This window comes from Syngnathus leptorhynchus, chromosome 10 (genome assembly GCF_054491065.1).
Source record: "Syngnathus leptorhynchus isolate UIUO chromosome 10, UIUO_Slep, whole genome shotgun sequence".
NCBI classification, from domain to species: Eukaryota; Metazoa; Chordata; class Actinopteri; order Syngnathiformes; family Syngnathidae; genus Syngnathus; species Syngnathus leptorhynchus.
Window position 1 is genome coordinate 2198875 of NC_141204.1, and position 25482 is coordinate 2224356.

The 25482-nt window shown below is 45.9% G+C and overlaps 2 protein-coding genes across 4 annotated transcripts; both read left to right on the top strand.

Moving 5' to 3' along the window:
- The first annotated feature begins 243 nt into the window (after positions 1-243).
- On the top strand, positions 244-1861 carry dnajc12 (DnaJ (Hsp40) homolog, subfamily C, member 12). The gene is made up of 5 exons (XM_085922774.1): positions 244-505; positions 651-729; positions 883-1022; positions 1097-1238; positions 1323-1861. The coding sequence occupies exons 1-5, from the start codon at positions 428-430 to the stop codon at positions 1403-1405; spliced, it is 522 nt and encodes a 173-aa protein (XP_085778900.1). The 5' UTR covers positions 244-427; the 3' UTR covers positions 1406-1861.
- Positions 1862-2303: 442 nt separating this feature from the next.
- ccser2a (coiled-coil serine-rich protein 2a) lies at positions 2304-24379 on the top strand. Of its 3 annotated transcripts, none has more exons than XM_085921961.1 (11): positions 2304-2813; positions 3548-3672; positions 6249-7642; positions 7718-7932; positions 9259-9352; positions 11525-11618; positions 11706-11886; positions 12518-12589; positions 12668-12787; positions 14237-14374; positions 20187-24379. In XM_085921961.1, exons 3-11 carry the CDS (start codon positions 6292-6294, stop codon positions 20673-20675), a joined length of 2754 nt encoding a protein of 917 aa, XP_085778087.1. In that variant the 5' UTR covers positions 2304-2813; positions 3548-3672; positions 6249-6291; the 3' UTR covers positions 20676-24379. The 3 variants fall into 3 exon arrangements, with proteins under 3 accessions (XP_085778087.1, XP_085778088.1, XP_085778086.1); XM_085921962.1 differs by lacking the exon at positions 3548-3672 and adding an exon at positions 16598-16682 and having other exon boundaries at positions 20187-20414; XM_085921960.1 differs by lacking the exon at positions 3548-3672.
- Positions 24380-25482: the final 1103 nt, after the last annotated feature.

Genomic DNA, 25482 nt, shown 5'->3' on the forward strand with positions numbered 1-25482 from the left:
AAATGCTGCATTCAGGTACTATTGGACATTTTTCACTAAGAAAGCAAATCCTTTACGTATTATACGTATTTGTACAGGGATCGATCTTTTCCTTAAAGTTTATTTATTTTTAAGAAGGAATCAGAAAGCCTTACGTGTCGCAATATTAACTTTGGTATCTGTTCATTTTTCTTGTTTGTGTAATTTACATCGATGTCCCTTTAAAATTCGTCATGCGTTGGAGAGTAGGATGAGTCACTCAAATGCATCATACGTCATATGGTAGCAATTACAGTCCGCTTTTTTCCTCGGAGAAGCCCAAATGTTTCACGAATTTAGGATTTAGTTAAATCAGAAGATCTCCCTGACAGCGTGTGGGAAAGGGGACAGCGTCAACAAAAGTGGGTTGCTGCTGATATTTTAACTGCTCCCTTCCAAATCGAAATTAATGGAGGCCGTTTTGAACTGCAGACCTGAAGATTTGGAAGATTATTACGCTTTATTAGGATGCGATGAGTTATCATCGGTAAGTTGTTGTCGGTAATGCTCGGTTCATAACAAGTTGTGTACCACAAAACAAACAGTTGAGCAAATGTCAACTGAAAGTTAGAATTAAGATATTAGGTGCATCAAGAGTTTGACAGCATTTTTTTTATTTATTTTTATTGCAGACTGAGCAGATTCTCAGCGAATATAAGATCAGAGCCTTGGCATGCCACCCAGACAAACACCAAGATAACCCCAACGCAGGTAATAATAGTGTTAAACTACTCTGATATTTTTCCCCCCCAAATAATAGCTGGATATAATATGTTATTTAAAGATGATTCTATTTTTGTTGAGTTCATTTCTTTTTAAAGTACGCTCTCTTATACCAGGATTTCTTTATTTTCTTTCTGACAGTGGCAGAGTTTCAAAAGCTACAAGAAGCCAAAGAGGTTTTATGCAATGACAATAAAAGAAAAAACTATGATCTATGGAAGAGAAGTGGAGTTTCTATTCCATTCCATGATTGGCAAGCCTTAAATGATTCTGTAAAAACGGTATGTGGTGTTTCACTGTGGTGAGCTTTTGCAAGAGAAACCGATTTTGTGATCAAATTGAAAAATGTTTTCAGTCAATGCATTGGGCTGTGAGAAATAAGAAGGAGCCCATGCTGGAGGCTGCAAAGGCAGAAACGCCAATCACGCATGCCGAGGATCTTCGTTCTCAGGAGGAAGCACCGGGGATGGCCTCAAGTGAAGCAATGATGTCCTCAAGTAATTCCTAATCATTCAACCTTATTCATATAATAGTGAATACTTTTATTATTTATTTTATGACGTGTTACTGTCATTATCTAGGTGATTACTACCACCGCCGTTTCCGCTGGGCTGCTGATTCACCATCTTGTTTGCTGCAGAGGTTCCGTAATTATGACATTTGATTACAGTACAGTCTATTGTTGATGGACACCATGTCCAAGCTGTGATGCCATTCTGCGTGTCAAGTGGAAATGTTATAAGTCTGGACATTTAGATGTTACTGTCTCATTTTGGTTTTGTGTTCATGGATACAAAATGTAACGTTTGCAACATTAACAAGCAAAATGGATGAACAAGGATGCTGTTACTCCTTTAGACACAATAACATCAGATTATTTTGAATTGTTTATGTTTGACATAGTATTGTGTAAATACAAATGTTTTATTTATATATTTATGTGCCTTGCTGGTGATCAGTCCAAGACGTCTTGCCCAAAGTCAACTAGGATAGGCTGCAACTCACTTACTGTATGACCCTAATTAGGACAAGTGGTATAGAAAATGGTTTAATATATACTTGACCTATCATATTGTTAAAAGAGATGCAAGAATTAAAATGTGCCATGTTCTGCTGTAAATTGTCGTCCCTTCATTCCAACTGCACACGTGTATTTTTTTCTTCTCAGAATAGCCGAAAGTGCTTGGGATACTTTCGCCCATTTATCAGTTTTTTTCCTCAGGGTAATGAATCAATCACAAGTGAAACAGAGCAATCCCATTATTCCGCCCTTGTTAGTTGCACCTATCATGATGTGATGAAAAGAAAGTAAAAATGCTGCACTCTAGTGGTTGATATTTACAATTACAGTTTAGCTCCCTCTGGTGGTTACTTTTTAAATTGTAGCCATTCAAATTATATTTTTGCAATTCCCAGTGACGTGACGTCTACGGTAACCAGTTTGGTCCCATGAAAATAAAATTAGGAAAATATTGATGATGCTATATTCATGAAAATAAAGTTCAACCTTTTATGAACGGACTATCTTTTCTCGGCGTAAGGAGTTGGGTGTGTCCGATGACAGACTCGCTCCGCTCCGCCCCGCCACAGCTGATGGAGGATGTCGTGAGTGGATCCTCCGGAGGTCGCTAGTGCTGTTCATAGTCGGGTGTTCGCACTGGAATTTCAAATCGAGCTTCTCGCTCCCCCCCCTGTTAAATGTATTTATTCTTCTCGGTTTGGGCTTCTCTCCAGCTCTACTGTAGGCTTTCGGAATCCGAACATGGCGCGCTGAGCTCGGCTTTGGAGGAAGAAGTAACGGACGGACGCCGCTGTGTTTTTGTGTGTTGATTGGAAGCATCCGTCTGGAGCTCGGCTTCTACTTCCCACTATTTCTATTTTTCCACTTCCCGCAACGCCTGATTCCTCCTTTCCACGACTATCGCGGTTCTTCTACCAGATTTGTTTGGGCGTAGAATAATATCGATTTTGTTCAATTAAACTTGCTGACAAGTTGCTATGGGCTAACCAAGCTAGCATCTTCAAGAAACAAGAGGACTGTTTACTGACATCCTTATGTGCTTTTAAACCGAGTAAGTACATTTATGTTACTTGTTCATGATTCAAATGTCTTTTATGCATTTGTTAGTTTGCTCGCTACTCTGCAAAGCCCGCTTTTGTGTCTTTTAAATAGATATAAGTACGATGTGATTTGCTGACGTCACTCGATAGAAATCAGTGGAATTTGTCACAGTACCGTGACCAGCTTTTGACATTAGTTTGTAAAATAAACTGCACAGTAAGAAGTACAATATTGTTTGGAGAAGTACAAAGTCTGACATAACTGCATAGCAAATGTGGCTATATTAGGTCACCAAAATATTAGAAACAGCTCTCAGCAGGAGGCCTTTCCTGCAAATATCTTTGCAGCTCTTCCGTGGGACTTTCAGGTGCTATATTTCATGTTTACGTTGTATCCCAACATAGTCAACTGGGCCTTATAATTCCATCAAATTGCCAAGTATGCAGGACGTGTCGTGATTAAAGAGTAACCAAAGATGACTCGCATTCCACCTTGTTGCCCTCATGTTGTAAATTTAGATATGGCTGGCTTGAGTTCATATATAACCCAAGGTCGTCATACGTCACCTTTTCATATTTTTATACCAGCTACTGTCAATGAAAAGTGTGTTTCATTAAGATCCATTGGGGTGGAAAGCGACGTGACATCAACACGTCAGCAGATCGGCGTGCGGCCTGGCATGGCCTTGGTAGAGTGAGAAAGTCTTTGTGAAATCCACATGTGTGTTGTGCACACACCTGTCAGCTTGGCTTGTGGAACGTCACCTTGGCTGGGAGTGTTTTTTACAATCGGATTCCCCCACGGAGCAGCAAACAGCTGAATCTCTCCAGACTGCACAACAACTTGCATTCAAGATCTCCAATGTGAGGGTGAATATCACTTTTTTTTTTTTCCCCTGAACAAGGGATCTTCCCTTCGGTGTGTTGTCATATTTCATCCCTCACTGTTCTCTCTGATACCAAACAAACAATTTGGTGCCTTTCCAACTTAAGTATTGTTTGTCATTGGTGTTGGTTGCAGTTCTGGTTTTGGAACCTTTGATGCGGTCTTCCGAGCCTAACCTTTGTAATCTAACCTGTCTGCTTAGTATTATGAAGAAGCAACAGCATTGTGAGAGAAGTCCTCTGAAAAGAGCACATTTATTATATGAAACCATCCGTGGGGATGAGCTTTCATTGGACCTCCTTTCATTTCAATGAAAGGAAAGGCACGACAACTGCAAGCAAATATGTCCCAGAGGAGTTGAATGCAAACAAGCATCTCTAAAAAAAAAATAAAAAAAAACCATGGGATGATTAGTTCACCAGGCTACCTTGATGTCTCCTATGCATTGATGTAGAGATTTTATTTGACACGAGATCACGAACCGCAATGTGCCTGTGTGTTGTGTAAGTACCCGAAGCTTTGTGTAAGGTCGCTTTTACTTCACTCTCCATGCGCTCTTTCATCTGAGCTAAACTTAGCCTCGCTGATCACGTCTTCATTCCCTGGATAAGTCCGCAGATGTTAAAAGACTGAAAAGTTACGCTTGTGAAAGATTCTCTAACGAGTTTGGAACGTCGCCAGCAGCTCCTCCAGCATCCTTCAACCCCCCCTAAGTCTACTCAAAATGATGAGCGTAGAAGAAGCTGGCAGCGATGGCCCCTTGCTTAGGACAGCTTAACTTCTCCAATCCTTGCGCGGCCGACAGAATGTGACAATTAAACGCGGCCCCTAAATGCACTTTAATCTCATCAGCGGAGCTCAAGTCAAGGTCAGATAGCAGCAGACAGTCGCTCGGGTGCTTCCGGAATACGACGTGGGTGACACCGCGTATGATTTCTGCCTGACGCGTAACATGAGAACAGGAAGCGCTTGAAGCAAATGTGACTTCACCTCTACGTCGCTTCCCCTTGAAGCCAAATCTGGAAATTGAATGATTTATGTCGCGCCGACTTTGTTTTTGTCCCCAAGCAGAATGTGACTACAGTTAAACATTTATGTCCCCCCCGCCAGACATAGAATACCAGTTACCGGTCGGCGGGCTTTCAGTTTCGATGCTGGCGGGAAGAGAATGGTTCGCTTTAAGAGCCCCAGGGCGAGGTTGTATTTATATATTTAGCTTTTTAAGTTTCGTGCTCTCGGGTGCCACACCCTGCCCTCGTCTCTACTTGGCCGCCGTCCTCGGCGTCTCATTGGATTAGCGTCGGTAAGCATCGGAAGCCCCGCTCAGCTCGGTGTTGTTTTCACTCTGTGCACATTAGGCCGGCGTCAGTGCCGCCTCATTCTATTAGCCGACTCTACCGGCAAAACGTTAATCGCTTCACGGGGAGCACAGCGGCGAGCCGGCCGGCCGGCCTTTCCGCATGACCGGATGCCGGCTGGAGGGCTTTCGCTCACTTTGAAAGGTGAGAGGCCGAGTTGACCCTTTGGCTTTGTATTCAGCCATTTTGTTTTATCTTGCTGTGTATATTTAGCTGTACTTGTTTGCTGTTAATGCCCGCGTCCAAAGTAATGGAGCTATTTGAATCATTGAATTGTTTCAATGCTTTGTTTCACTTTGAACTCTTGGCTGTATTTCTTGTTGTGAGATTTCTGTTAGCGCTGGTAGCATCATCTGTGTAGTCCTAGAAGGTGGGAGTGGCCAGAGGTTTGACAGATGGCACACACGTTTTAGTGGCCCACCTCAGAATGTGTGTCAACCCGTCGGAGAATCAACGCTCGGCGCTGATGAGTGAGGCGACCCACATAAACGCCCGTTCAAAACTTGTACGGTCAAACGGCCATTTGGACTCGTTCGGCGCAAAGACCTCAGGGGGGGCAAGAGGCTTTGGAGGTGGCCCTGTCTAGGCATGTTGACCTGATTTTTTTTTTTTTTGAGAGAGAGCGTGTCTCTGCGTACTCGCGCTTCCCCATGTGTGTTTATTGGTGCGGATTAGGACTGTCAGACGCTTCGATGCCAGCGGCGGAGTGCGACTGATTGTCGACACGTGTGTTTGTGCACGGGAATGTGGGGCAGCACGACATCCACGTTGACCCCCACCCTCCCCCACCCACACGGCTGCAAAGGATAAATTAAATATGGATTAGATTTCCTGAACAATAAAAACAGTAGTAGTAATAGGCAGTCTGTCAGTTTGGTTAAAAAAAATAGACATATATATATGAAATAAATATTGATCATATCCAAATTTGCAAACTGTGGTTCTTAAATGAGTCAGCGTGAAAGCAGGTGGGCTGGACTTTGCTACCAAGTCTTAAGTCACCTTGGAAAGCAGCCCCATGAATACTAAATGCTCTCTTTGTGGCGAGCAGGCTTTCAGACGCAGACATGCAAGCGCTCCATCCTTCCATCTCTGTAGCCTATGTTTTTCGTTCGAGAATTCTTTCCGAGGTGGTTGAAGCGTTTGAGTCTCGCTTGCGAAACTAAACGATCGCTATTTGGGGCTTTTTTTTCTTGCTCTAGCCGCACGTGAGTCCAGACTCATCAATGTCTCCGACGGCATCTAATGGAAGATAAAGTATCAAGCGGCTCTGCCATGGTGTCAAGACTGCCCAAATTTGGCGGGCGCTCCGCAAGTGCCGGAGCCGGACCCTTGACCAATGGTTCGTCCACCCAGGATGCCAAGACGCCTCCCGCTGGAACACGCCCAAATGGTACGATCCGAACGTCTCCCTTTTCCCTGAAATGGAGGAGAGATGAAGGGGGAGCCCCCTCCAGCCTCACCAGCCCGCCGGATGGAGGCAAGGAAAAGACTAGACAACTTCCCTCCATGCCAAAGGAGGGAAAGAGTAGCTCCCCGGGGACGCCGATCATGCGGAGGTCAGCGCCGTTGGTGGTGGCGGCGGCATCGAGCCCCAAAGCCGCTCCCAAGCAGGCCTTAAAAGTCGCCCCCAAAGATGGCATCAAAATGGGCCAAAGCGCTCTCAACGGCGCCCCCAAAGCAGACCGCAGCGACTCAGAGTCCCGCCTGGCACAGCCCAAGTTCTCCTCGGGCCCGCCGAGAAGCAGCTCCAAAGAGCGCCTTTCCCAGTCCAGCGAAAGCCTGAAGACTCTGGAGCTAGACAAGATGGTGCGCTCAAACAGCTTCACGCACTTCAAGCAGATTCCGTCTCCCAACAGCCAGCCCATGATACGTTCCTTCTCTTTCAACCGGGCCGTAGAACTGGCCAAACCTCTGGCCAACACTCAACTTCGACCACCCAGGAGCAGTTTGCTCAAAGCCCCGCAAGTCGGCAACGGACGCTTAAGTTTAGGACTCGGGGCTCTGCGCGTCGGCCACGGAGGGGCTGCATCTTCCGGCGGTGGGACCGGAGGTGTGCAGTACAGCCGAGCGCCCGCGGCTGCCTCTTTGCTAGCGGCGCCGTCGACGGCGCCGTCCACACCCAGATCTCTGAAGAAGCCGCTGCTCTCCACTTGCGGTTTGAACAAGTTATTGGGGACGAGTGGGGGGTCTTTGGGCTTCAGACAGACCAAACCTGCACAGGCCAAGCAGCAGAAGACCATACTTCCAGGCTGGGTTAAAGGAGCCATCAAAGCTTCACCCACTCCTCCAGGTGGAGATGCTGAGCCCACTGGAAAGGATGAAGACTCAAACTGTCACGAAGACACGGATCAAAATCCCACTGATGGAGGAGCAAAAGAAGAAAGCAGTGTTCTGCGGCCAAACTCCGATCAGGTTCTTAGTGACGGTCCGGAAGACATGTCCTTGTCTTCTGCTTCGTCCTTCGACAGAGGAAACACCAGCGAGGACTTTTTAGATGACTTGGACAGCGTCGGGGATGTTTTCAGTGACGGCGACGCTCACGACGACAAGACCAATCACTTTCTCGATGAGACCACCGACTGGGATCTGGCAGGTAAATCAATCGACCCCCAACATCCTCACGTTGAACTTGTTTATCTGACTTTATCTTTTTTAACATTACGTCCAGGTCACAATGACGAAAGCCCCATGCAGGACTCCCAAGGAGCACTTGTGAAGTCGGCCGAGGAAGGCGATGTCTGCCGGGCTTCATCCTTGGAGCTCTCGCCCTCCAACAGCTCCGGAGGAACCTACATGTGGGACGAAGAAGGTCTCGAACCTCTCGCAGGGCCCGGCGAGACGTATCCGTCCGATCTGTATGACGACTCTGAGCTCAACAGCATGGTGAGTCCCACTCGGATGTAAAAGCGGTCGTCATCTGCGTAATTTGGCTCAGTCAAATTGTAATTATAGAGATTAGAGGACGACCTCGCGAACCGCTTAGAAATTGAACCGAGCGGGGCGATTACAATTTATTTGGTGAAAAGTTGGCCCAAAAAGCAGCCTAATGAGGTTGCTGCTTATTTTGAAACATTTGACCTGCAAAGAGATTTTGTAATCCACTCTTGTATTTATGATGTTATACATAAAAAGCCAGAAAGCAGACTAATGGTACAAACAAACTAAATCTCGATTCCTCACTTTCAAAACGAATACCAATCCATCCATAAAGATTCTAAATAGTGCCGTACATCGCTCTCGCTCAAGATTTGATTGGCTGCTGCGGAAGGCCGCCGCCACGACTCATTCACCTCCTTCCTCATTAGGCAAAGAGGTTATCCCGGAGAGGAATGCTGCCCCAGCCGCAGCTCGTGCTTTAATAGCATTGCCAGCCGCTCACGTACCATGGCGCCGGAACTCGGGAACGCGTAAAGAGCTTTCCGGAAGCCAGATTATGAATTGTATAATAAGCCGCGTCTTTGTAGCACTTACAGCATGTGATGGGGACGTTTGACTCGATCAAAGAGAGGGACAGAAAAGTTTTTTTTTTGGTCTTGAATTGAGCTCGACAGGCCATAGGCAGTCCAATAATGTGGCTAATTGACAACACAAATTGCTAATCATCATTTGAGTCATTATTTAATGTGGTCATTTTTCCAGCAACTTGTAACGCTGTAATGTTGTAATACAATCTGTCCACCGGGTGGCGATGTGCCTCCGTAACGCTTCTACAAATCTCTGCCTGCATTTGAAATGGCTCCTTCTTTGTCTTATGGGTATATTTGGCTCTGACTCTGTGCAAATGGCTTTGTGCAAAATGACTGTGTGGGCAAGCGCGGCTTGATCACATTTCCATGATGCTCCAGAGGGGTGGTGGGCATTTTAGAATGCACACATTATTGTTTGGGCATTTTCAAATGTGTTGTCTTTCAGACTTTATTTGCCAAATGGATTCTGTTTAGTGTTACTTTTGTCTCACCACGAGTATAATTTTGTATAGAAAGGCGTAAAATGTTTTGGTAAAAAAAAAAAAAAGAAAGAAAAAAAAGCATGACATGAGGTTCCTCAACTCGCCACTAGATGGTGCCAAAGCAATACCTACAGATTTGTTTCTTATGCTGTATATATAAGGGAAACAATGTAATTGAAAAATATATAATTATGTGATTATGATGTGCCTGCAATGAGCTTCTAACATTTTTCCTTCTTTTGTTTGTTTGTGATCCTCAGGATATCCTGAACAATCTGCTCAGCCCAGGGGTTGAAGAAGTAGATGACAATGACCTCATGCTGGACGTGGACCTCCCAGAGGACGGTTTGCATGGTGAGCTCACGCTCTTTGTTGTCCTGCAATAGAACACGGGCATCCGTGCGACATCTGTTTGAAGGTCTATTGCGAGGTGTACGTGCTCGCCGAAGAGTTATTTATAGACTATTTGTGGCGCTGCATATGACAGTTCGGCAGCGAACCTGCATCGAAGAGGATGTTGCCAGCTGTCTGGAGCGTGTCGGCGCAAACAGATGAAAAGCGCACGCGCGATGAATGTGGAGGCGCGGCGGCAGACGTTTTCATTGCCTTGACGGGAGTAATAAGGTGATTAGTTGAGCGCCTCTTAGTGCTACTTCACATCCCCGTGACGTCAGCACAATCGCAGCCTTTTGTTGGCGCTCAGCGAATGCCATCAAATTGCGGCCTCTTCATAAGTGGAGCAGAATGGCTTAACTGCAAGCGTCAAAGGTAATCGGGTCATGGTGATTGCGCCGGCAGCTTTATCCCGTGCGCGAGAGAATAAAGGCAGGAGGTTCGCCCGTCGTCTATTATGACGATAATTCGCTCCCGTCGCAAACTCGGCTCGGCCGCTCCTGCCCGGCTCGTTTATCGCGCCGGCTGATGTGGAATGTCTCTGACACAGCGCAACCCGCTATGTATGACGAGGCCTCCTTCGGGGAGCACTAAATCGAATCACGGAGATGCCTCGGACCATACGTGCGCTAGCTAATGCTGATGGAATATGTGAGCGTGTCAAACAAAAGATGGTCGGGGCGGGAATTGGGAGGGGCCATATTGGAAAAGATTTTCCCAAATTTGCCGATAGCCAACACGACCTCCCTCTCTCCCTATCTAGCTCCACAAAAGGTGAAAACGTTGCGGCGTAATTCACTCGGGCGCTCGCTGCGGACGGCTGCGCTGCCGAATTGGATTCCATTAATGCCGAGAGGCTGCTTTTGTTTTGCCCTTACTCGTATCAGTTGCAACACCAAAATGACCTCAAAGGCGAATCGAATGAAGCTAACAGTGTCACGTAGCGTGTGTGTGTTTTTTTTTTTTTTTTTTGATGCTGCTGCGGGTCGCAGGCAGCTTCGCTCTGCAGCCCGCCGTTGAGTTTGTAAACAGTCCCAGACCAGCGAGGGGATATTCACCCGGGGAGGAATGTGACTGGCGTGCCGCTTTCCATTCCTGCTCCTTTTTTGGCAAGTGTCCTTATTTATAGCCCCGCGTCTCGGGCCAAGTACCACAAGAGGCACACTGAAAGTGAGACGGGGCTAAAGGAGTCCATTTTAGACCCGGCCCACAAGGCCCGGATGAAGAAGGCGGTATTGTTTTGCCGACGGAGCCTCCGCCGGCCCTCCCTTTGCTCCATTCTTGGTTTCCTCCCCGACTCTGCCACATAACAGGAAGAAGGCAAAAGGGAAGACTCGGGGAGCTAGATCAGAACCGGATGGGAAGCTCGCGCGTGACATTTTCTTTTAAACCAGCGGAGGCCGCAGAGTTTCCCCTAAAGTTGGACCAGCAGTCTCCTCCTTGGGAGTTCCCCTGCAGAAGTAGCCAGACTCTGGATTTTGCCTTCTGACTGTCAGGGCCATCCTAAATTGGCGGACATCTCCTCGCTGGAATATTTTCCCCCATTGTTTGGCTCCTTTAACGACGGGGATTCTGCAAGGTTGCCGGAATGTAACACTTGACTTTGAAACGGGCTGTGCGGTGACACTTTGGGTAAAGTATTTTAAGCAGCAGCATTTCCATTACGATGATGATGATCTTTTCTCGCTGTCTCCCTTCTTTGCTGTAGGCCTGGCTTTTCTAAGGGGGGCGTCAGCCTCTATTATTTGTCAGTTTTTCCCTTAGCCGTGACTCATTTCTCATGCTCTACCCTTCCAAAGACTCACTGTCCTTTTTTTTTTTTTTTTTTTTCATTCTTAGAAATGAAACTGATGTTCACAGATTTTTTTTTGCGTGTGTGTGTTTGCCTAGCGAGGAGAGAGATGGAAAGATGATGATGTGCATGTTGATATTTTAGAGCATTTGCAATGTGTACAGGCGTATTCAGAAAATATGATAGTTTGTGTTACGTGCGCGTGTGTTTGAAAGCTGCCTGAAAAACAAATTCCTACCTTGGCACGTCTCATCTCTCACAACAAACTCAAACCGTTTGCTTTTAAAGGCAGTCACGATTTTCTTTTTCGCTCCTCATCGTGTTCTGAACTTTTGTGGTAGACTTTGACAGAATGTCCAACGGTGAGAGCGCGCCCCGCCGACAGGGACAGCGGCGTCGGCATCAACGCTGGAACGGACCCGAGCGCGACGGCAGGTTGGTTAAAAAAAACGCACATTTGCAACCGATGATGGATTGCGGTTTCACCAAAAATGATGACTCGATTAACTTTGATTCTCTCAGGGCACCGTTCTTCCATCACTACGATGGGCTCAAGTCTTCAAGGATGTCCTATCAAGCCCCCCACTCTGAAGCGAGGCGAAACAACCACGCGCCCGTGCCCGATGAGCTCTCGCTGGAGCTCATGACCCAGGACTGCACCCTGGTCAAGAACCAACTGCTCAGGCTGAAAAACCTACTGCAGGTCCGACCCTCATTCTTCCATCGGCTTTTTTCCCTTTGTGCCGGCATGCCTTTGACGTGCCAGTGTGAGGAAATCAATAACTGAGTTTCTGTCGGCGGAACGAGAGGATGGTGACAGAGAGCCAGATCAAAAGATCCTTGGAACGAGTTCTGTTGTTGTTGAACGAATCCACTCGCTGGCCGCTTGATTGGCCAAACCTTCTTTGTTTACAAACGAAATGATAGCCTTCTGCCCAATGATTGTTATGCGTGCACCCCAAACGCGGATGAATGCGTGATCATTTGTCTAGCAAATAAGTTGCCCTATCATCATGCTCAACCTCTGAATTACCTTTTGGCTAAAAGGAAAAAAAAAAAAAAAAAATCCAAGTCCATTAGCGCATTTACTCAAGCAGCAAGATGACATTTATGCTTCCTGGAGACATAAATGCGTAGAGTATACTCTGAGATTGCGCCACGGGGTCTGTGTCACCGCTGCCTGGCAGTCCAAGGCCGGCGAGATAGGTGGTGGCGGGGGGGCGGCGTATGTGTGAAGGAGTAAAATTATTCCACCTCTCGACATTGCTCTCGAGGCGTGCCCCACAGCAACTGTCATTGATCGCTTCTCACCGTGTACTTTTCTCCGCTTCCAGCTGGAGGATACGGCCGACTCGACAGCAGATGTTGCGGGGGAGATTGAAGGCAATTCCAACGGTGTAGCCCAGGTAAGAAAAACACAATTTGATCCCATTTCCACTCCTGTAAAACTTGTACACATACCGAGCACATGTGCACGTCTGCAGTTTGAGGAGCTGCTGAAGGAGGTGCACGCGCTCCGAGAAGAACTCAGGAGTCGAGACAAGACCATCGTTCAGCTCACTCTGCAGTGTCAGCAGCTACAGCAGCATCAGCGGGAACAAGCGGTAAAACGGCCGCTTTATGGCTCCAGCATTCTTTCCCCACATTCATTCCCTGGAAATGCTCTCTTAGATTTCTGGGTTTTTGTTTTTTTTCAATCTTGGGTGGAAAACACTCACACAAACAAACAAAAAAGATATTAATATTGAGCCTAGTACTTATTTGACATGAAAACGTTTTCTTATTTGGAAAATGTTAACCAAGGGCAGAGTTTCTTTGTGTGTATTTCAAAACGTTTCAAACATGAACATTTTTGCTGTAATTGCAAATCGTCCATTCTGGCCCCCGTTAAATGAAGCACAGCCAAGTTTCCCCCTCTGTCTGAAACGTCATCAGTACTTGCCGCAAAGCATGCCGAAGTCGGAGGCGGACGGCGCAACTCTCCACGGCACCCATAAAATCGAGAAGTGGCCGCCGCAAGTTGCCTTGCGCCCACCACCGGCTACCAATAACCCCCGCTCGCCATCCTAACACTCATTAGTGGTCTGAAGAGACTCTCCCTTGTTAGCCAAACAACTGTACAGCCGTCTGACATATTCAAATCCGCGGCCGCAAATACCGCAAATGTCAAATCCAGGCTTGGCGAGCCTTCCCAATTAGAGTTAGCACCTAAACAGCTGATTCTCCACAGCAATATTGCCGCGGCGTCACCCTCAACAGGCAGATAGGAAGGAAGGAAGGAAGGAAGGAAGGAAGGAAGGAAGGAAGGAAGGAAGGAAGGAAGGAAGGAGGAATGGCGGGATTGCATATAGAGTGAGTTCAAAGAAGAATTGGACTGAGCAGAATTCCAATGATATTGGCGTCTGTCTGCAGTTGGCGTAAACAAATATGCAACACGTGTTCTGGTGTCCCGGCCAATGGGTTGCTGACTTCCTAGATGGTCACCCACATAAAGTTGACAAGATTTTGCTCAAAACTCATGAGTCCTTGCTTCAAAAGGTGATTTATCAGTTGGGAGTTGAATAAGGAGCTACAGTTGGGCTTTAACAAATAAAAACAGATCCTAAAAATTTGTGGCGTGTTTTAATGAAGCATTTGCGGAAACTACTGCCACTCCATTAAATTGACACAGATTATAATGCAGCTGTTCATTTCCACAATGTAGCTTGTAAGTTTAACGGCAAACATTTAAAAAAAAAAAAAAAAAAAAAAAAAAAAAAAGAATCTAACTCACAGCCAAAAAGAATCTCGGACAAAGACATATCAGGCTGTATATTATTTAATAGATGACTTTAGGTCAGCCTCATTGCTCACCCGGCTCGTTGAAACACAAAACGACACGAGCCTGCTTTCACTAGATTTCCATTTGTTCTCTTAAAGATTTTGGTTTGCCTCCCGAGCAGCCCGGGCAATTATTGCTGAGCTAGTTATTCGATCCAGTAGTCCATGTTCACGTAATCCCCCCAGTAAAATCAACTTCTCACTCCCGGACTTTTTTTTTTTCTTCTCCCCAGCTGGCTCAAGAGCGTCAGGTGCGGTGCCAGTGTCAAAGGCAGAGGGCGCCGTCGCTTCTACGACCGCCAGGGGACAAGCGACTGCAGCGCCCGTGTGACAAGGCCACCCAAACACAATGGAGAACCCCGGCTCACGCTGTGAGTCCACATATTATCCACGCCCAGTCACTATTCCTTTTATTTTCTTAGCTTCACTATTAAATGTGCACCACACACAGAAGGGCGGTAGTCATCTCCACCACGAATCGCTGAGTCACTCATCAACTTTTGTGTTTGGCACGGGGTGCCAAGCTTTGACCTCGCAGCCCAGGACGCTTTATGAGCTTGTCAGCCGGCTTGTCACACGTTTAATAACCGGGGCGGGCCGCGAGGCCGCTGTTTGTGTTGCCGAGGGGAGGAAAAAAAAAATATGGAGGAGATGAATGAGTGAAAGAGGCAGACGGGAAGTGTCGTGATGAGGCAAAAGTGCTAACGTGCTGACAGATTATACGGAGGCTAAAATATAGCCACTTTGTTTTTTCCCAGACCTCTAAAAATACAGAAAAGGGTATTTGCAGAGCCAGCTGCTCGGTCCCTAATAAACTGGAGTGGTTGAGCTTCCGAAGCACACGCTGTCACCCCAACCCGCCCCCCCCCGCCACGCACAGTAGCGTGTGGTTTCACTGTTGCCGGGGCGACCGGCAAGTGGAGACCACTTGCTCTCAGTGGGGGATCCTGATAACTTTTAACCGCGTTAACAGACATGAGAAAAGTTTGGACTTGAATAATGTCGAGGGGGGAAAAGAAAGAAAAAATACAATTCATTTATGAGCATTTCTAACATTTTCTCAAGTTTTTGCCAACAAATCCCCAGTCAAGCCATTCCCATCTGCCCGCAGTCTAATTCAGTCCAAATTTATGTCGGGTACAATTTAGACGTTTGTGGGACAAACGGCGGGAACAGTTGTCACAGCGGGACGAGCGGCTCTAACTGCCACTTAACTGTCAATTGTAGTGTAGGGAAAGAAAAAAAAAAAAACAATATTCTTGAATGACTCCCAGAGGCAATCATGAGCGCGGGGGGAAATGTTTTTGCTGCTCACTCAGATGTTCAGCAAACAAAACGGGAGGCTGGTGCGATATTTGTAATTTGGGATGTAGGGCATTACGCGTGCGTCTAAATATAGCGCCAATGAGATACTCCTGCAAATTGGAATGAGCGCTACGTATCGAGATTTAGCTTAGCGAACGCGCCTTTTTATTCATTTTTCCGCTCCATGCTCATTGTTATGGCCTCAAAAGTGCGTTGGGGCAACAAGCCGAGACAATAAACGCGGCCTCGGATTCCTTTGAAAGCATCCTCTCACTTGCTTTCTCGTCATCATCTTCTTTGATGAGCTTGATGTCGCCATGACACATTCCTGAAAACATGTGCACAGGAAATGGGAGTCAGAGTTGAGTTAGTGATTAGGGGAAAAATTAGTGCCCCAAATTCTTGATGTGATGTAAGATCACAGTCAAACCTTCCCTTCTTTGCTTTTGAATTTGTGTCCTGTTTCATCAGCCTCCACCATCTGCTGGTAGGACTCTCAAATATTCACAGTTCCAGCCTTAACAGCTTCTTCCTTGACAGTCCCCTTCGTCATTGTTCATGGGTGCAATAAAAATATAATAGAGCACCGGGATGATCATGTGACAAAGTATTCTTGTACCACTAGATAAGCGAGTTCTTAGCGTGACGTTTTCAACCTTGAAATGTCAAACATCAACCATTTAGGGAAGTGCTAAAGGCAGCCATTGCGAGGAGATGGAGGAAACTATTGCTCGCCAAAGACCTCACACACACACACACACAAACACACCCTCTTGTTAATGAAGGCTTTCCGTGTGTTCATTGACAAAAGCGAAGGTTCCATCCTTCCTCCAACAGGACTCAGCAGGAGGACCCCCGGCTCTCCCGGGAAGTCAATTCATTTCCTCTCTCGATTTAAAAAGAGTCTGATTTGCCGTCTCGACGTGATGACCGCAGCGCTGTCTCACTTTGCATCGCTCTGGGGGACTGCTTCTTTGTGTTCGTGTGTGTAAGCTCCTTGCGATCATTAACTGCCCCCCCCCACACACACACACACAAAAAACTAGATGGACACAAATGTAGGCGAAAATGTGTCTCCACCTGCTGTCTGAGCTTGTGAAAGCCGTCATGTCAGCTGTCACGTTGACAGCTGACATCTGTGGATGGAAATGTGAATTTTTCACTTGGTCAGAGAAAATGTGCGTGTCAGTTTGCCCGTATGTGCTTTTGTTCATCCTCCCGCCGCGTGTGTGTGCGTGTGTGTGTGCGTGTCCCGCTTCGTCATGCTTTTTTTTTTTGTCTCTGCGTAGGGTGTGCTGCCCACCCCCTCGCCGCCCCCGTGGCAGGCACAGCACCAGGCCGTGACCTGTTCCGGCATGCCCCAGCGCAGACAGAGTGAGTCACTAACACGCTAAAGTGCCTTTTTGTTTTCACCCGAACAGCCATTTAAAAGCACAAAGTCATCTCATCCCGCAATTTCCTGCCTTTATATTGTTTTTGCGCAGATCATCTTTGTTTCCCCAAACGCACGCTGAGATCTGTCGCCGATCGATTATTCTGTTATCGACCATAACCTTTTATAGCAAGACTTTTCATCCGTTATCAAAATAAAAAAACAAGGCATACCAGGGTTCTCCCGATGGTGACGCCGCGCTAAAGGAGATCAAGAACAGAAAATGAACGTGCCAGCAGCTAAAAAGTGGGAAGAAAAACATAAAAGCCACACTGTGCTCTTTTCAATCAGGAGGGAAGGGGAAATAAATTCGCCACATCGTTCAAACACCTCAGGTTATTCCAGCATCGCCAAATGCGCTTGAGATCTTTATTTATTTTTTTATCAGCATTTTTTTTTCTTTTGACAAATGCATCACTGCTGCATTCATTCTCCCAACACCTAGTGCACTCTTAAGCGCTACAAAAGAGGTGGGAGCCAGGGAAACTTTTACCTCGGATTTCAAACACAAAAATATATCTGATTTATTTTCACGTAAAAATGGCCTCGACCAGTGTTTAGAATCGACAACCAAATATCTCCCCCCGCCAAACCTTAATCTACCTCATCTATCTTATCATCATTTTGAATGTTATCAATTGTTCATTGGCTACATTTGTGACCTTCTTCTAAACGTGAAGTAATCCTGCTGTGGAATTTGTTCCGACCTCAGCAAGTCTCTTTGCCTTTCTCTTCTCTTCTCTGTGACTCCTTCATCTTTTTAACGCCTCCTCTCCTCATCTTCCCCTCTTAACTCTGCCTGCCCACACGTAATGACTGTGGCAAGGAGTGGAGCACCTAGTGCATTACTTCACTGACCGGGCCTGGTACAGTAGAACCTCTCTCTAACGTCTTAACCGTCAAGCATGCCCCTCCTCCATCTGCATGCATTTGGTGCGCTCACTTTCAATTTAGGATTCATTTATTTTTTTTTGTCTTCACTGTTTTGCATTCATTTTGTGCGTTGAGTTTGGATCAGGCAAAGGTATTGGGACACCATTGCATCTCTAAGCAAGTGCAAATGGAAGTCGTAGTGTCCCAAGACTTTTGTCCATATAGGGGGTCTTCAGTTTACAGCCTAAGCAGAATTTTCTACAAAAGAATTGTATTTTAAAAAAAAAAACAGAGACCCCTGTTATGCTGCTTTTAGTTGATTTCTTCCATGTCATCGAGTGGCGTCAAACACAGCATGCGTGGTTTTGCTTGTGCTTTTACGTGACATCCTCCTGTTGGAACACGTCAATTGTGTCGTCTTTCCAAGAACAAACTTGCCGTCGGACACGACTGACTCACTATAGCGGGCGAGCGCTGTGCTCGGGCATTCGTGTCACCATTCTCACAGCCACATATCAACGGACACTATGGCCTCCTCCAGCTCGGAAACACGGCGCTGCCTGATTGATTACCGAGTATGTGTCGCAATGACACACTTCCTCATCGTCCTTTGGGAGATTTGAATCAATTTTAGTTTTTAGTCATTTTAGTCTTAGTTTAATAACAATAATAACTATAACAAACAAACATAAAAAATAGATTTGGTAGGTGTAAGGTAAACTAAATTAGTTCATGTAATATAATGTGGCATTAAGGATATATTTTTCAATATGCTATGCGCCGGTGTACCAGCAGGTGGTGCTGTGGCCTCGGACATCCAATGGCCAGCGTGTCATCTGTGGCGCATAGAAACAGGAGGCAGTGGCCCGAGTAGCCAGCACACAATCTCACATCTTCACACATCCTTAAGAAATGGCTGCGCTAAAACACACTTCATGTTGTTAATAGCTTCAGATCGCTTCGGGCCAATTCAGAGTCATAGCGAAAAATAAAGCGCCCGCCCGCCCGTGCCTTAAAGAATCCCCCTTCAACACGACTAAGTAGGATCTCATCCCCGCGGCGGGGTCACGGGTCATCGGGAAGCTGTATTTATGCACTGCCAGATGAACGCTGATGGTGCAATGTTGGCTTTTATTCTGACCCGAGCAGCTGCGCCATCGCCTCTCGTTGACTGGATTTATCTAATAAGCCTCCTCGGCTTCCTTGCGAGGAGGTCAGAGATACCTCCATCGCGCCCAGCGTCCGGTGGGAATGCGTCGGTGTCAAGCGGGTCACAGGTGCGGCGTTGTGCTTTACCGGCTCATCATCGCAGCCCCCCGGCCGGCTGAATTGTGTTGGTGGCGGGTCATCACGTCGTTGAAAAGACAAGCAAACAAGATGCGAAATCGTGAAACTATCAACCGCTATTTTATTCTATTCATCAAGTGGAAGCCACTTGAGTGAACCTCGTGATGCTATTCTCAGCGTTGTGTATCCGACAATATGTACAGTGTAAGCTGTAACTGATCCTTTTGCGTACTTGTATGTGCAGGATGGAGAGAAAAAAAAGTTGACCCGATACCAATTTCAACAACTCATGCAAAATTGGATAAGCACCTATCACAAAAAAAAGATGCAACAGGAAGTCGGCCATTTTGCTTTAAAGCAGCCATTTTGGGCGAATTCCAGCGCTCGTTCTAGGCCAAACTCCTCCTCAGGAATCTTCCCAAATGAGCACCAATTAGCACCAGGTGTCGTCGACAGATGGATGACGCTAAATTGCCAAGCTGTTTTTTTTTTCTTCTTTTTTTCTTGCCAAAGTCAAAGTTGAACGAATATTTTAAGGATTCGCGGTGGAAAAAGCGCGTGTGACAGCTTCAGTTGGTCTTCCTCCCTGAAACCACAACTTGGAGGAAAAAAAAAAAACAGATGGCCAAACATTTCCTTTCACATAGATTTTAATTTTTTTTTCCTTCCCCCGGTAACTATTCAGGTCTATGATCATCTAGTATTGATGATGATGTGAGCCGCGGTACAGGCTACTTTGCAAAGTTGTCTTACTTTGGTTACTTAGCAGCTAATGCTGGAGGGCAATCGTCGCCCGTGCAAAATATCAACGATGCTTCCATGATGTGAGAATCCTGACACATTTTCCCGCTGAAAAAGTGTGCGAGCACTTTTGTGAGTCAGACGCCTTTGCGGTCCTCTGACTCGGTCTGCGGTGGCCCGTCACAAAGCGCCTCGAAAGACGTGAATCGCACGCCAAGGTTACTCTCCAAGTGCTGAGTCAGGGCTTCCTCTGTGACTTTGTCTCTCCTGTTCCAGGAATAGTTTGGTGACTGGCAGCTGTGATGTTAGGAGCAAATAAACAAGTCAAAGAAACACAGACTTGTTAATCTTCTTTTCGAGTTTTCTTTTGCAGCTGTAAAAATATTCAAATGTCTGGGCGACATCAAAAAAAAAAAAAAAAAAAAAAAGTGTCATTTCTGGAGCAGCATCCTAAAACATCTCCAAGTCTGCCTCGTTATGCTCTTTCATGACTATTTCATCCTCATTTTTTAATCCTTTGGATTTTTCTTTGCTCTTTCCTGCAGCTTCAAATACCTTTCAACTTCAGCGAGCGTTTCCGCCCGGGAAGACCAGTAAAAATTCTCCCCACCGAGGCCCGCAGTGACCAGACGAAAGACACGGGGGTCCGTTCTGACGCCGACGCTCCCCTCGATGACCTCGCGTCACATGCGTCGGCCCCTCTGCGGCCGAGTCGGTGTCCGAGCTCGCCTGCGGCTGCGTGGCATGACCCGGTCGCCGCCGCGTCACTTCCCGCTGTCAAGCCGCTCAGACACTCGTCGTCCTCCAAGACTTTTGCTGGCAAGACGAGGCAACTGCCCCCGCCGACCAGAGGCCTTCCTTGCTTTAACAGCGGCCCCCGGCAGCAAGTCTCCAGTCCGCTTCTGCTCCGCCGCATCTCGGAGCCCCGTGGTGGCGCAAACCCGGAGAACGCCGACCGGGAGCCGCTCAAGGAGACGGCCAAGATGATGGCCCCTTTGGGTCGCTCGTGTCTCCCCAAGCCAAAGATTCCCTGAGAAGCTTCATGCAGCACGGGAGAGAGAGAGAGAGAGAAAGATGGCCGCTGCAGCGCCACTGAATATGTCAAATATGTAGCAAGTCAAGTCCACAGCGTGTAAGTCTGCATTCATGTCACTTTTACAAACGTTGAGTGCAAAGGTGACCAAAGTGTCACTCCATGTTTTTAATGTATTGCAAAAGTATTTATTCATTTTTCATAATTAGTTTATCGTTAAATAATGAGTGAATTCATAGGCTGTAGATATTACAAAAAACAAATCCCAATGACAGATTATCTGAATATTTTTATTTCAGGGGTAGAATTGAACTGCAGAGGTGGCTTGCTAGCATCATGAGATGTTTAAGGCAATTTTTTTTTCACCCAATACGACTTCATGTCCATTATTTTTAAATTGTCTTGATAATATTTCAGAGAAAAAAAAAAATGCTCTGCACGTCCTTGTGCATGAACGTTAGGCAAAAACCGACTGCAACTTCCACTCACAACTCGGACTAAATTTACCTCCTCTGACTCCTTGAATTCTAAAAAAAAAAAAAAAAATTAATTCAATTAAGAGTTCAGAGTTAGAATAAAGAATTTTAAATGTTTTAACACATTTTTATTTCACCTCACTCAGCCCATCTGTTCCGTTTAAAAATTAAATAGTGGCCCTGAGCACTAAAACCTGCCCGTTGCCGGTTTCGTAGGTGCCAATGTCCCTCTGGGAAAAGTCCCCTTCTGCCGTCGTTTAACTGAGTTGCTCCATTCACGACGACACAATATTGCTTGCCCTCGCTCGACCGCGCCCTCCCCTCCGCCCCGCGGCGGCTGGCCGTTTTCAAGGTGGCGCAGACGCGACCTTTACAGTGTAGCTGAAGGGCCGCGGGAGGTGGAGCGTGGAGGCTAAAAACAACTTGTGCTGGACAAAGTGAGTCATGGCACAAAAGGTGGATTAGGTGTGGGAGACAAAGCTGTCTTGCAAAAAAAAAACAACTCATGTGTGGCTCCAGTGGAAGAAAGCGGCACTATAAAGTCACTAATGAGATCCAATACGAGGCCCGCTCTGCTTTACAAAGACGTCCGTCCATCCATCCATCCGTATTGTATAGGCCTTGTCCTCATTAGGGAGGCGGGTGCGCTGGAGTCCATCCCAGCTAACACCCCGTACTGGCTGCTAGTCAATTGTACGGCGCTAAGATTAGTGGAAAGCCGTTTGAGCTCAAAATGAATAAATAAATAAATAAATGAATGAATAATAACATATTCATTTTAAAGTCCATGTTGTAGTCATACTGTGCAGGAGTGAAAAGCAAAAAAAAAAAAAAGTGTCAAGACTACTGTGCGATAGTGTCTTACCGGTGAAGACAAAAGGTTTCTGTCACTGTGTGCCTAATATGCTTTTCTTGACATCATTTCATTGGAAACAATGAATTTCTGAGGCAGGTGATAGTCCGCCAGTGTCAAACTGCCACAGTGTAGTGCCACCTACTGGTGAGGAGGAGGACTTACTCCATGTCAGATTTATTCATTTGCCTTTCGTATCTTTCGGTTGGTACCCGATACCGTTAAATAAGGCCGGTATCGGCCCGATACCGACACCTGGCGTCGTCTCTCGCTTATTCCGAGTTGTTTCGCCAAACAGATGACAAATGACTAATTTGCAATCATGCAAATATCAGCTAACAGGACTTCATTAAGGTGCTTGGCTCTCACCTCCATCTGTCGACTAGAATCTGGCACTTTTTTTTTTTAATTGAATTCTGTTTATCTCCTACCCACTGTCAAACGCTCCCTCGAACAATGGGCAACAATATTCCAGGGAAATTGAAAGTAACTGAGCGGGAAGATTTCTGTTCAAATACCTGCTGGATGTTTCAACTGTATTCCAAACCGACCAAACAAATCCAGCACAGAAAGGCAAAAACAAATCAAATGGAGGGTGACGCAACGGGAGAGCCACAGAGCAAACTTCAAACGCAGCCCGTGAAGCTGTTTGGATTACTCGGGACGCGGGGCGGGGTAATATGTTTGCACATGAGGTGGAATATGTTTGTTTGGACGCGACGTGCTCCAAGAGGGGGGGTATCGACCCCCCCCGCGCTCCCCACTTCACCCCGCTCGGCCTTGTCACTCATCGCTGGCTAATGCCAACCCAGAAATCAATGCGGCGTGTTTGTGTGTGTCAAAGTTGCGTGTGCCCACGGGGCGGGAAGGAAGGCAAACACGGCAACAAGCAAGGCCAGCGCCATCCTTCTCCCCACCGCGTGCCGCTCTAAAGCCCTAATCTCCAAATCAATGCCCTCGCCAAGTTTAAAAGTGCGGCCAATCAGTCGAAAGCACAAAGCCTGAAAACACTGTCGATCAATTCTCACGCTGGCGCGAGGGCCGGGATTGGCTAACTTGTTTTGACTGTTTTTTTTTGTTTAATTGTGTTAGCGGCGTTTTGCACAAGGAGGAAAGACATCAGAGGAAAGCCGGTTGTCGTGTGATGAATTAACACCGAGTTATGTCATCTCACCTAACCATTGAGGCATACTTGCACTTTTTGAGCTCTGCTTTGACCTCAAATTGGCTGCTGAAGTCACTGCTATTTAATTCAGATTTATTTAATTTATTTAAGAGCCACAAATTGTGTAAAAATCTTGTGAAATTGCATCTCAGTTCTGACAGGTATTACGGAGACCAGTTTTACACTAAAGGCCACCTTTAATTTTTTTTTTCTCCAAGTAATGCGACAAAAGTAATAGTAAAAAATAAAAAAATAAAAATTGTTAACTTTTTTTTTTTTCCCCATTAACAAATGACTGACAAGGTTTAATACTGGCAGCTTGGCAATTAAGTGTTGTCTCTGAGTGAAAATACAAATAATACTTTGAACTTTGTCCATATGGGGTCTCGCTTCTGCTGTTCCGTTTGTAGATATGCTCATTTTCAAGTCACCATCATTAACCAATAAACAAAACCACGGGCCATCATTTAGCATTACGTACTGACATGCATGTAGCCGTGCAATATTGTGAAAAATGACTAACCCAATGCACTTTAACAATATTTGAAGGTCATACGTATGTGTGTCTGTCGCACTCTGGGCGGAGACTGTGTCGGACTCTTTTCAGTGCTTCCACGCGGACTGACTGTAAACGGGTAATACGAAGTCTACTGGTTCTATCACTGTGGAAATAAACTATCATTTTGAAACACATGTTCTCTTCAGAGTGCCTGCCCGCCCGTCCGTCAAGTGTGTGTGTGTGTGTATTTTAAATAGGTGTGTATTTGAAATATGTTTGAATCCGTATAATATTACGCACACATTTTGAATGTGCCAATCAGTGTGCCCAATGTCATTTCTAAATGATAAAATCTAATGATGAATGAGGCTTGTGTGAATGCCTACTGAGAGATTATCATCAGATGTGCCAGGGGAAATTATCCAGTTTCACTTAATTGCTCTGAGAATGATTTATTTACCAAAAATAATGTGTCTTTGTTCATCTATCAATGCTGGCGACATATAGTGACCGACCGGCACAATATCATGATTAAAAATATGAATCATTTGCCTAACCCAATTAGTCAGAATCAAAATGGTCCAAATCTGGATGAGATGATTGATCTAATCTCTTTAAAAAAAAAAAAAAAAAACTTTAAATGTCCAATTCAAAAACATAGTACTGCACTGCCATCTATTGGCCAGAAGTAGAATTACACCCAAAAAGGAAACTAGACCCCAAAAAAAATCTGTTAACAATTGCAATGCAGGTGGGTTTACCGTAGTGTTGCTTTGGATTTTTTTTTTTTGGGGGGGGGGGGCAGTTTCCATCATTTTTAGCCTTTCAAGCCTTTTTTTCAGGTACTAAACATGGCCTCTACAGTATCAAGTTGCGCTTCCATATCCACTCTGGATTGTGTTTTTGTGCGTGCTCCAGCTGCGACAGAGATTCATGTCCTCGGGAGAGGGAGTGTATTAGTAAGAGAGCTGCCGCCGGTGAGACCCCGGCAGGTACCTCCATCACCTCGGACTTGCCTGGCCTCCCACGCATTGATCAAATCCCCGCGTGTGGTTAAGTGCACTGCAGAAAGCGATCTGCTGCCAGACAAAGAAGCTCTCCAACAACCGGTCCTGTCGTGCCCCTCCTGCTTTTTCTCCATTTGGAAGCCCACCAGCACTTGACAAACTGGAGCCCTTCCCGTTTAGCGTGTCGTCCAGCGAGTTTACGCTGGCCGGATGACGTTTTGGCCTTTGACGTCCAAAGACGCAGCTGTGAGACGTGTTTGAAGGACACAGCGTTTTGTAGCCATTTCCCAGCAGCCACGCACGTGCTTGGGGATTTGTGCATTTAGATAAGGTGTGATTAATTTACTTCATATATGTTTGTCATTCAAGGTATTAAAAAAAAAAAAACACACAATAAAGAAGGCACAGCTTTCTTGTTAGGGTTGTAATAAGTAACGAATGGAATGCGGCTGTGAACCTCATTTAGCATTCTCCTTAATTGGCTTTTACAATAATGTGACAGGAGTAGTAGATGGGGGGGCCTATGGAATGATGTTACCTGAAAAAGGAAAACCTTATTGTGGCTCCACATATATATTTCATGGATATTATATTTTAAGCCAACTATTTTTGATGCGGTGTCAAATGCGGAACTATCTCAAATGATTTTGACAAATAATGAAATATTTGTGATTATTTTTCCACTCGGAAGTCCAAATTGTCTATTTTTACCGAATCCGTCGGGTTGCTGGCTTTTCTGTTTACAATGACGCCACTTTTGATATTTACGTAGTGCGCATCAAAATCCAATTAGCATGAATCAAATGTA